The sequence below is a fragment of the Pteronotus mesoamericanus genome, unplaced genomic scaffold (genome assembly GCF_021234165.1).
Source record: "Pteronotus mesoamericanus isolate MK-2021 breed Mesoamerican mustached bat unplaced genomic scaffold, CSHL_Meso_final contig_94, whole genome shotgun sequence".
Lineage (NCBI taxonomy): Eukaryota > Metazoa > Chordata > Mammalia > Chiroptera > Mormoopidae > Pteronotus > Pteronotus mesoamericanus.
The window spans coordinates 17,364,044-17,376,736 of NW_026555285.1; the positions used below are offsets into that span (position 1 = coordinate 17,364,044).

General features: G+C 34.8%; 1 protein-coding gene across 3 annotated transcripts in view; it reads left to right on the forward strand.

Annotated features, from left to right (window-relative positions):
* Positions 1–12,693, forward strand: part of TDRD3 (tudor domain containing 3) — a 157,465-nt gene that overhangs the window by 129,755 nt on the left and 15,017 nt on the right. For 2 of the 3 annotated variants that reach the window (XM_054586408.1, XM_054586409.1), the window contains exon 13: positions 4,438–4,523. The exons of the other annotated variant lie outside the window; for it this stretch is intronic. In XM_054586408.1, the coding sequence (XP_054442383.1) occupies positions 4,438–4,523 (86 nt within the window). The remainder of the gene's footprint in view (positions 1–4,437; positions 4,524–12,693) is intronic. 3 annotated transcript variants of the gene reach the window in all.

Consider the following 12,693-nt stretch of genomic DNA (forward strand, 5'->3'; position numbering starts at 1 on the left):
TTTCCTGAGGATCTTTTTTTTTTGCTTCATTTTCTGTTTACCTCTAGCTGCAGGGATGTCCAACCCCCAGCCTGTGGGCTGCTTGCAGTCCAGGATGGCTATGAATGTGGCCCAACACAAAATCGTAAATTTACTTAAGACCTTTTTTTGCTCATCAGTTTTGTTAGTGTTCATATACTTAACATGTGGCCCAAGACAACTCTTCTTCTTCCAGTGTGGCCCAGAGATGCCAAAATGTTGGACACCCCTGCGTGGGTGACATCTTTTGATTTATGTGGACTACCCTTCCTACTAATTCTAATTTCCTGAACTTAATTGGACCTATGCTATTTATTCTAGAATCATGTGCAGTAGGCTTCACTATCACACCTCTAGGAAAAGAATGAAGTTGGTCTGTCCCCTTGTGAGAAATACTCTGATGTTATAAAACTTCCAGTTCCATTAAACTTGGAAATTACTGGGAAGAGTTTAAAGACCTTGGCTTGAAATAACTCCCTTAGTGGCCTGTCAATGGCTGAGAGCTCCATTCAGAAGGGAAAGGAAGTACTACAACAGTGAGTACGTTTTATTTGCCTTAAAAAAATACAATTTATTAAGAGTTAACATAATGAGGCGATTCCAGTTAAGCAGATTTGACTATCATAAGAATACAAAAATTCATTATTTTTTTTGTACATAATTTTTCATGCCTAGTCCATCAAGCTCAGGGTTTTCTAAAATGTTCTGAGAACACTAGTTACGCTTCATGGTTAAATAAATTTGAAAAATGCTGAATTAAAAAAATTAAGTACACTTTTTGATTATAGGACTTCTTTAAGCCAGAAATAGATTAATGTGTATTTTAAATCTCCGAGAGAAATATATAGTGTATATTGTTTCACATACTTATTTGTTCATGGAACTCTTTTTTCTCTTTTTCTGTATAGAACCTGTTATATAGAAAGTCTTGATAAAGTGCTTTGGAAAATATTTTAGCTCTCAACTTCTTTCTAGTTTTCAAATGTCCCATCTTTAAAATAGGGTAAAGATTTATCTTTAGAATGTATAATTTTAGGTGTTCTGAACTTCTTACTAATAATATAATCATGTATTTTTGTTATAAAAAGTATATAAAAGTTAATTTCTCCTCAGACATGTCCCAAGAGCCTTTACCTTACTGTGAGTAGAGGACAAAATATATTCCGGGAATTTTATGTCCCTTTTGAGAACTTTTGCCATTAGTTATAATGTTTTATTACATAAAAATAAAATTAAAATTTTATTTTACATGTCATTATGTACAACTCATTGGTCTTTTAACTTTAATTCTGGAAATTTTTTATGTATTAACTTTTAGAAATTGGCTTTTGTGAAGGCTCCCATCATAGCTTTTATCATATTGCTGCCCTTTTCTGTAATTCTCACCACATAACCCACAGGGTGTTATTCATATGTTCCAGCAGTAAGGCATTTTCATCATTTCTCGTTCTGTATTTATTTTTCTCTAGTAATCAAGTCTAAGGCAAAATCTGAAATCCGTTTTTTTGTTAAGCTGGCATTGGCTACTAAATCAAAAGAAAGTGTCAAAGCAAGTTAATTACACTGGGTGTGTGGGCATTCTTAAATAAAGAAGAGGACTCCAAAAAATACTAAAAATTCTGCTTTATTTAATCATTAGCTCTTTTTCTACTAGGCAGGTGTGTTCTGAAGCCTTTCAGTAGTATTGTTTTAATTTATTAAAGTCCTTCTAGAAAACAAACTCCTATACTTAAGTGCTCTTGATCTCCTGGTCTTATTTTTCCTGGTGAAATAACAGATTTGATAATCTTGAATCTAATATTAGAGTCTACTTGAGAGTTCTGGAGGAGAAAAAACTCTTATTTTAAGAAACACCCTCTCCAAGCACTTGTAATTATAAACAAGGGCAGAGTTTATGATTGGATTATAGCTAGTGAAACTGCAAAGAAACTCTCTAAGTAAGCAGTAGATAAATACTATAAGTGCCGTCTCTTTTAGTGCTTGGGAAAATGAGAATTTTAAGCGAGCACATGAACTGGTTTGGTAGCAGAAACAGTAGAAGGAGGTCAGTGATTGTTGAATGATTCATGTAGTCCTGATGGTCACCTTTAGTACTGAAAAGTCCTTTAAGCATCAAACTAGTATAACAGTTTAATATGATAGTTTTTTAACAAATACTTTTCAATGCTTTTTGTAACAAAGCTACTTTGGAAAATAGATTGGCCTATATACCCAAGAAATTAAAATGCTATAAAAGAAGTGAAGGTATATTTTCCTCCTTCCAGAAGCCACCTAATACATATTAATAAGGCCTCCATCAAACTGCGGTGGTTCCATTCTGGGAACTGTTGTTGGCATGGTTCTTGACATGTTAAATGAATGGGATAGTGTGAGGGAAGTAAGTGGAGAAAGCCAACAGTGACTTTTCAATACTAGTATTAACATTAACAACCTTTTATTGGCATTTTTGTCTTGTGTAAAGAATGCTCATTTTTTCCCATGTCATCTGATTGGGAAATTAGGGTCAATCTTCTTGGTCATGCTTCACAAAGAGCTTGTTATACAAAGTAAGACATTAAAAGTCATTTTAATTCTGTTTCTATATGGTTCAAATTCTAAAATTTATGGACTTGTGTTTTTTTTAATGTTGGTAACCATTTTTGGTACCATATAATGAATGATTTAAGAGAATATAAAGAGCATTTTATCTTGACAAGACTTAAATAAATAAGGCTTAAATAATGTAGGGAAAAAAGTACACTAATACATTTTTTTCTTCATAAGGTGATCAGATAATATAAATCTTATTTGTAAGAATTCCTGAATTTGAACATCAGTACCCAAAGAATGTTAGGCTTAATTAGATTTTTAAAATATAGAACTGACAACTTAAAGTAAAAGGAAAAGGGACATATATCAAAAGCTTGTGAATATTAGTACTTATTCAAAAAAAATTTTCTGTTCTCGGTAAAACTTTTTTTCCTCTTCTTTTTTTTTCTTTTTGTATTCCCCCTTTTTTTCCTTTCTTCTTTCTCCTTATTTAGAATGGCTCCTCCTCTTTTTCCTTTCCTCTTTCATTTTATTTTTTTTAATGTCAGTTTGCCTTTTTATTCATCTTAAAGGTAACAAGTGGCTTTTAACTGTTAAGTTGGATATGTCTCATCTTAATAAATGAAATAAATTGATATGCCTGGTTCATCTTTAATATGCCCTGATTAGTGTTAATGCTTACTTAGCACTTGGCCCTACTGGTAGTAGTTCTCATAAATGGAAAGGCTATTGGAGACTGAGAAGTACTGAAGCTGATTACAAAAAAATCTAGAAATGATAAAAAGTTGGTCTTATGCTTAGTCCACTTAAATTGTGTCCTCATATTCTTAGGAAATAGGCAAAGAAAAGAAGAATTTCTCATTAAATTTGTTAAAAACTTAGTTAAAATCAGAAATTAAAATATATAATTCCCTAAGAAAAATTATGGTAACTATTCAGGAAACTAGGACTGGAAATTCTGAATTTTGTTATAGAAAAGTAATTATAAATGGCTACATTAGAGCATTTCAGATATAACTTAGGAATATATGATTTACATCTCAAAAAAAGATATCTCAAGAAGATGCACAGTTTTCCTTTAATTTGCTGAAAATACTTAAAATTGGCTATGAAAAGACCGATTATTATATCCATTTTAATGATTATAATTGCTTTAATGAAAATAATCACTGAACCCTGACCAGTGTGGCTTAGTTCGTTGGAGCATCATCCCATAGACCATAAGGTTATGGGTTTGGTTCCTGGTCAGGGCACACACCCAGGTTGCAGGTTCAATTCTGGTTGGGGCGCGAATGAGAAGGCAGCCTGTCGGTGTTTCCCTCTCACATTGTTGTTTCTCTCTCCCCGCCGTCTCTCTGTCTCTCTCTCTACTCCCCCCGCCCCCATAGAAGCAGTGAAAAAAATGTCCTTGGGTAAGAATAAAAATGAAAAGAATCACTGAGTGAAGATGATTAAGATAGGGGAATAAAAGACCATAGATTAGGTTAAAGGTAGATTTTGTGTTTTGGTTCTTAGGCATTTTTCAGGATGATTTTTAAAATCATGTAATTTAAAAGGTTTGCCTGAAACTGCAAAAACTGCTTTAAATAATATCAATCATAAAAATAAGTTTTACTTTCAAAGTGAGAATTGCTATGATTTCAGGTTCCAATAAATTTCACATAAATGACAGAGTATAGCCAAAAATATTTCCAACCTTGTTTGCTACGTCTTGCCATTCTTGGGCCAGAGGCTGAGAAACGTTTTCAGATTGCTTTATCCTGAAATAATTTGATGAAAGGGGTCACTGAGAGAGTTAAATGTCTGCTCTGATTGCCCTTTGAATGAAGGAAAAGGGAAAGGCTGGTCTTGGGCACATTACTTCCACCTCCCTTTTTGCCCCTGCTTCAGCTCCAGGGGAGCTGGAAATGCACAGGAGGAATCAGAAGACCCGAGTCGAGTCCTGGCTCTGCCTCTTACTTCCTATGTGACTTTGGGTAAGTTACTTATCTCTGGGTCTCAGTTTCAGTACAGGGTTGTTGTGAGCATTAAGTAATATGATTGGTGAAAACATGCTTTGTAAACTCCCAAGGTCTATAAAAACAAATTTTTATTATAACATTGACATCTTTCTTCCCTATTCTTCTGCAGTTTAGTGTCCTCAGCTATGCATTTTTAAAGCAACACAAAATGACTTAACTCTTTTTGCTTCTCCCTATGTCCTCTCCATATTGGGATTCTTATTTCTATTCTCTGGATGCTTTCAAGTTAAGTATTCTAAGAATATAAAACCAGGCTAGTAAATTAATCATCACTGTAGAGTGTGGGTTTTTTTAATCCTTCACACTCTCACCTTTCTTCTTTAGTCTTAGAATTATATAACTGGAAACATCAAAGCATCTCTAATTCATGGAAATTTGGACAATGTTGGGGAGAAAGATTTTTGGCAGAGGGAAGTATCTTAAATCCAGTTACCCAGATCACTCCTCTGTTAGTTAATAAGGTTGCCTGGGAAAATGGGTAAAGGATTGTGCCTCAGGTCCTTTCTTCTTCTCTGTGGGAAAAGAGATGGCAATAGTTCAAAGCTCATCAGCAGTCTCCCTGAAAATCTAGCTCCTTAACTACAGGAGTAGTCATAGAAGAGACAAGGGATTTGGGTGCCAGTTCTTTGAGTAATATCTGGCTTGGTCTCATCTTTGATTCTCAGTAAAGTAAGTTTTAGCCCACCCTCAGCCAAACTAAATGTACAATGCCTATTATCTTTACTGGGTGCTCAGTTTAGAGAGGATGCATGTAGCTAAGAAAGAAAAAAGCTTGCCTTCTGGGTCACATCTGGTTTCAGATCAAGGGACCTTTATGAGGAAATAAGAAGAGCTTATAGCTCTACTTGGTCCAAGCTTCCCCGGTAATCTAAGAATGCTTTATCTGGCTATGTGTAAATAATAGTAATAATGGCCACTCACGTGACCTGCTTGCCATTAATGCCTAATTACTGTGGAGCACAGTAACGCTACTCGTGTCATGATTGATTAACTTTCTTAAAGACTTAACTTTATTTTATTTTTACAGCCTTGAACCATTGACTTATGCTCAGTATGGTTTCTTGCTGAAGTAGCAGTGTCATCTTCTAACTAAAAATTAGAAATATTGAACTCTGGTAGCAATTAAATGCAAATTCAAACAGTTAAGTACAATGTTTAATTTGTGAGTTAATGGGAAAAATTAAATGATAATGCTTATGCTGGCAAAGATGCAGTGGTATGAGTATTCTTATACATTGCTAATGGCATTGTAAATTGGCATAATGCTTCCAATATTTTTCCAAGCTTTGAAAGTATTCATACCTTTAAACCAGTAATCCTACAGTTGTTAATCTCTCCTACAGAAAGAGCAGAGGTAGTAAGTGATTTGCTGAGAGATGATTACTGCAGCATTATTAAAATAGTAAAAAACTAGAAGCTACCTAAATGCCCAACATAAGAGAATGGTAAAATAAATTATTATCCATCCGTGGGGTGAAATATTATATAGCTGTGATTAAAAAAAATCATTATGAAGGCTGTAATATCTTGAGAAATATTTATAATAAGTGAATAAGAGCAATTTGAACAAGATTACACTCATTGTAAAGGTTGTTTTAGAGTAGTAAAGTTATGTATAACCTCTATGTGTATATGTACATATATTTTTTCAATTTTATAAACTTTCTGTAATTTTATATACTTTATTTGAAAACCTAAAAACAAGAAAAATAAAATTAGCAAGAAGAAAATTGATCATGATTAGGGACTTTTAGTGTTTTATTTTTAATTTAAATCCCTAAAGGTTGCAAAAAGGATCTGAAAATATGGGCATTTAAAAAGATAAACAAAAACATCACTCCTTAATTTCTAATTTTGTCTCTGTGCCTCCAGTGAGCTTAACAGCAACATGATTATGATTTTTCATGATAAAATACCATGACTCTTAAACTTGTTTCTGTCTTTATGAGTAAATGAAATACCTGTACAAATAAACCAATAGACTTACTGCTACAAAGTCGTGCCACGCACTTTCACTCTATCCATGCTATCCACTTCCCAATTCCCGGCACAATTCTCTCGTGTTGACGCTGTCCCCAAAACACTTCTATACCTTCATAATCCACTCTCTCAAAAGTGTTTTCAAATGCAAAGCAAATTACACATCTCATATGAAATGTTTATTTAATCTGTACTTACCTACCATTCATCATTTCAAGAATATGTTACTGTGTCAGTATGCTATTTTGTTAGATTCTTCATCCCTGTTTTAATATTTGATGTAGTATTAAACTATTAAGTATGAAGTTAAATTTTTATATTTGAAGTTCTTCTATAACTTATAATTTCAGATTTGTATTAATCTATTTCAAAAAAGTTTTGAGCACTTATATGGCTTTATGTCTCCATCTAGCACAGTGTTGGCATAGCATCTTTCCTTCGCATGATTATGTGCTAGAAAATGGGGATGCCTAGATGAGAGTCTCTACTCCCAAGGAGTCACAGACTATTAGAGGAGCCCAGCTGGTAATCTGGCATCTTTTCATCATGAACAGAGCACTTACGGAGAGGGCCTAACTCAGTTAGTAACAGACTCAGCAGAAGCAAGGGCCTCCCTGACTGTTCCATTATCAAACATCAGTGCACCATCACACAAACTCTCTCCACTTTGCCCTGCTTTATTTTTTGAATATCCTGTTCCTGCCTCCAGCCTGTCAGTGAAATAAGTGTTAGAACATGGACTTTGTCTCAGCTAATGCTTCAGCCTGTAGATCAGCATCTGAAACAGGAGGTGCTTTCAGTAAATATTTGTTAAATATGAATGAGATTTAACATGAGCCTTGAAAGTCTTGAAACTCTTGAAGAGCAGTTAGGACTCGGGGAAAAAAGGGAGGAAAGTGAGAGAACAGAGAAGGCAAGAAAAGTCTAGGAGGGCATGGTGGAGAAAGGCGTTTTGGCAGCAGTATAATTGAAGTGTAGCAAATGTCAGTAGATGAGGCTGAAAAGGCAGGTAGGTTCAAAGGATGAAGAGTCAGACTGCTTATTTTATCCCTCAGACTAGGAACAATGAAGGGTTTTAGGTGCGGGAGTGTCATTATGTGACCTTTGCTTTACGAAATTATTGCCTTAAGTGTAGGAAATGGGCTTCAGTGAAAGTAGAGAGCAGAGTCATCAGAATGCAGGCTAAGAGCATGGGTGAGATTGCCAAGAAAAAGTGTGAAAAAAGAGATAAGACAAGACTGGGATTAGACTTGATGGGGAATTTCAGGGTTGAAGGGTGGGAAGGGACATTATGGTGTTATTGCCTAGGAGGACAAGGGGTTTGGCAGTGGGGGAGGGGTGCTGAATCCGCAATATAAAATGTTGGAGCCCTGGCCTGTTGGCTTACTTGGTTGAAACGTTGCCTCATAGGCTGAAGGGTCATGGGTTCGATTCCCAGTCAGGGCACATGTACCCATGTTGTGGGTTCAGTCCCCAGTGGGGGTGTATACAAGAAGGCAACCAATTGATGTTTCTCACATTGATGCCTCTCTCTCTCTCTCTCTCTCTCTCTCTCTCTCGCTCTGAAAGCAATGAAAAATGTCCTTGGGCGAGGATTAAAAAAGATAAATAAATGTTGGAGAGGTTAAAGGAGAATTGAACAGTGTTCATTGGATTTGACAATCAGCAGGTGGCTGATAACTGTAGAAGGCACTTTCAGTGGAATGGTGGATGTGCAAGAAAACTTGTAGTTTCTTGAGAGTAAGCAGGAAATAAGAAAATAAATGTAGGCTACTTTTAAGGTCTTAGTTGTGAAGATAAAGAGGATATAAGTAAAGACTAAAGGAGCTCAGGTTACAAGCCCAATCATGTCTACACCAAAGGCATAGCAAAGCAGAGAGAGAAGGAGAGGTTATTAAAGTTAGGAGTAAGGATTTAAAAAAAATCAGGCCACAGAAAGTGGGATAAAATCACTTATGACTTTGGGTATGTTGAGGGACAGTAGAGAGAGGAGAGGAAATAAGAAAATACAGATGTGGGTGAGGGTAAGTTTTTGGGTTTCAGGGAAGGAAGTTCAATAATTCTTTACTGATGAACTCTCTTCTCTGTGGAAGGCTGGTCACTGTTGAAAGTAATAAGGTCAGGAGTATGAGAGGATTTTTGGAGATATGTAAAGATTTAGAAGCTGCTCAGCAGAGTGGGAGGGGGAGCTGACCAAGAATGTATGTGTTTTCAGAGCAAAGTTTTCAACACTGAGTAAAAATGCACAAAGCACTCTGTAGTAGTTCATTCTCAGTTTCTAGTCTTTTTTTTCTTTCCAGTTTCTAGTCTTTTGGTAGCTGCAGGAAAAGTGTAAGTGGATATACAGGTGAAAAGAACTGTGTTTATTCAAAAACTAGCAGTTAATCACTCAGCCAATTTTCAACAGAGATTCTCATTAGGGACTAGATATTTGAAAGTCCAGATAGTCATAATGAACATTATTATCAGTATTGCCCTAAAACCTCAGCAAATTCAGTATCAGAAAATGCCCTGTGAAGATGGTTTTAGGCTTTTGTTAGTAACATTAATATAATCCTAGGAATGTTAACAAAATTTCAGCCTTCTTGAGCTAATCCTCATGGCCAGTAGTGATACAATAAATAAATAATAACATTAAACTGCCGTTTAATAAGACTTAACCTATCTTTTCACTTCTTTATCTGTTAACTAACCCAGTCATAGAGATTTTCCTAACATGGGTACAGCTCTAAATGAGGAAAACAAATTTAAATGCTCATCATAATTGTTGCGTGACAGTTATAAAAAGTTGCCCACTGCTCACTAGCAATGGAATTAAAAAAACAACAAAATCCAAATAAGAAACCGAGTAATCCTGTTAAGAACACATGTTCTTTTATAACCCTAGAGTTTGTGTGTAAGCCACCATGGGATATTCTTTTTCTGTCATCGAAGGGGATGGCCCATCACAGACACTTGTTACCTTTCTAATTGCTACCATGTCAGAACATTGATAAGGGTCCTAAAATGAGCCTAAACAATTTATAGTCTCTCATTAAAAGAGCTTAGGAAAAAAGTCTGTCTCAAAGTTTATGCCACTGAATGTGATGACGCTCATTAAACAGAATCAAATACTATGAGGTTTATCAAATTATGAAATGAATAAACATCCCTTATTTAAAATATAAGTTCTTAGGTAAATTTCGGACCTTGCCAATTAACTCTACAAAACAGAATTATTTGTATTTATCTAAGCCTCTGAGGATACATGTCTTGGAACATGTAATAGTTAATGTGAAAAATCCGCTGTGAAAATATTTGTATCGGTGAATTTTACCACTGTATACTTTGCTTCTCAGCAGACATGTTCTCAGGGGAGTTAACACTCCATGTCCATAGATAGGAAGGGAAGGGGAGATTAACTCCAATGAATTTTATAAAGATTTGTCTCAGTAAAGAAGACTGCCTCTGTGTTTCTTTCTTCAGCATAAGATAAATGAGCATCTTGCTAATTGACAAGATTCTTAGCCTCGCTTTGTATTGCATTGGTTATTAACACCAATAATTGTGAAATCCCTTGGTAAAGTGCCACATAAAGGCCCGTTTAGTGTTGTGGGCTAGGTTCTCAACCTCTATCACTCACTGGGATAACATAGTAGTCAAACTGCTTGACTCAAACAAATAAAAGAAAAACGGTTATACGTTGTTTGTGGCATTACAAAGAATAGAACTTTACATTTGTGAAGTAGTAATAAGACCTCACTTCACTGAACACTTTAATCTTTTTTAACATTACTTCATTTCAAGTACAGTAGATGCTTGTTGATAGTGTAACTATTTCAGGGTAGCTTATTCTCTCAACCAAGGAATGTGATCCTCAGGGTAGACAGCATTGTGGATAATTTGTGTTTTACAGTAAGAACTATGGCATCTAAAAGATATATCCACTTTGTATTATTAGTTTCATGATGTATTTATTATGTAAATGAGATGAAAAACACTTGATTTTGATCTGTTTATATAATCCTTGTAAGACTTGAACATGATTAATCTAATTCTCTCCTTCAGCCTCTGCATCCATTGGGATGTGTGGAAGGAGCGTGGACTTCATAGGCCAGCATGACCTGAACAGGATATGCAATCTTTGTAAAGCTCAGTGGTGTTCTCCTTAAGAAATAGCAAGAACTGGTTGTTTCTAGATAATAAGAGTAATAATGATTTCTTTCTCTTAAAAAAAACTTGCCCATCAGTATAATCTGCAATAAACATGGTACTTTGCTGTGTTACCTCTAAAAAATAAAATAAAAACTGCATTAAAAATAGCAATAAAAATATACAACTCAAAAGGTTGCTGTAAGGAACATAGTAGCTACTCAATAAACATTTTGTTCAGTCATTGAGTAATTGAAATGCCTGGCATATAAGTTCTTAATTACTGTTGGTTTCATTTCTTTGGTTTTTCTTTAAGACTTCAGAAGCAGCAGCCTCCCATACTGTTCACTTCCTCAAAGTCATGTTTGTTGACCCTGGATTGTAGAGTCACTACCAGATGAAACTTCCAGATCAGGAGATTTGGGTACCCATCCCAAATTATCCCTTTTAGAAGGAAACCCAAACTGCTTCTTTGTACCATCTTTTTCTTTAAACTAATTCCTCTTCCTCTTATATTTCCTGTTAAATTTTTCTATTTGAATGCCACCAGTATAATGAACTTCTATTTCAGGACTCTTAAAATGTAGCCCTAATATAAAAATTCACAAAGCTTTTTAAAGCAAACTAGTTTTTCTAGCAAAATGAAAGCACCATGCTCTTTTAGGCTAATGGTATTGCCTGCAAAGTTATAAAAATATTCATCATTTTCTTCATGAAAAATCATTTTCCTTCACACTTTTGAATTCCTTTGGTTGGTAACAACCTTCATAAATTGGCAACTTCCGTCCCAGCTCTGACACAGAGCTTTTCAGCCAGTTCTGCTGTCAATGTACCTGCTGCTTGACATTGATAAGATTCTTGTCAAAACCAGGGTTTTGCATAAATTAGTATTTAACCCTGGACAGGCTTTGCCACCTCATTGCAATTCAGCTTTTAAAAGACTGTCATGCCCTTATTCATAGATGCTGAAAGGGAAATTTGGTTGTGTATCATACATTTTATATTCTGGAGGGTACTATAAATTTGCCTGGTCTTATTAATTCTCATTGAGTTAATTAGTAGTCCTCAGGTTTACAAATTCTTATACAGTACAGATACCATCACTGTTTACTCTCCCTTCTAGTTCAGTGGCTCTATTTATCATACTTTTTATTTTAATAAGTAGCTGACATTGGCGGAAATGGAGAAAGGAGGAGTTTTAAGTTGCATAAAGGAATACACTTTAAATAATCTTATGGATAAATTTAGAATTAAAAAAAATTGTTTTACCTTTATACTTTTCAGAAAGGTATATACTAAGTATTTGGAAAAACTAGAGAAAATCTTTTCGACTCTGTAGTAGAGAGGACTCATACCTTCCTGATTCATTCTTGCTGAATTGTTCCAGCCACGGCTGAATGGAGGCCATTCTTGAACAAGAAGAACATAACACATATTTTATAGGAACAAACATTTGTTATGTTCTTTCTTCCTTTGTCTAAAATGATGAGTATATTACTCTTCAAAAAAGTGTACTTTCAGTTCTGCTAGCCTCTATTGAACATCTCACATGTTTCAAGTGTGGAATTAGAGGTGACTAAAACATAGTTCCTGAATTTTGGTAAACCTAGAAATAATATTATTACAGCAAAATATACTATCTTTAATAGCTTTAATTAAATCAAGTGATATATATTGTCTAATTTTCCTTTAGCTAAATTAATGGAAATAAGTTTGTCTCCCATATTATGCTTCAAGAAAATCTTTGTGGTTTGTGCTACTTTTTTCTTTCTTTAATCATTAAGAAGGTCTCCTAACCTTAGAAGGAAAGTAATGTAAAAAAAAAAAAAAGCTAACACTACATATACTGACCATTTTTAAATCACAATATGAGGGGGAAATTTCATAAATTTAAGCATACTAAGAGCAATTTTTATTTAGATTACAACAAGATTATAAGTTACATGTCTACTGACATTAAGATAAAGTGGACTAACTGGTTGAAAATGTGAAGATTGGACTTCCTTCTGTTGAA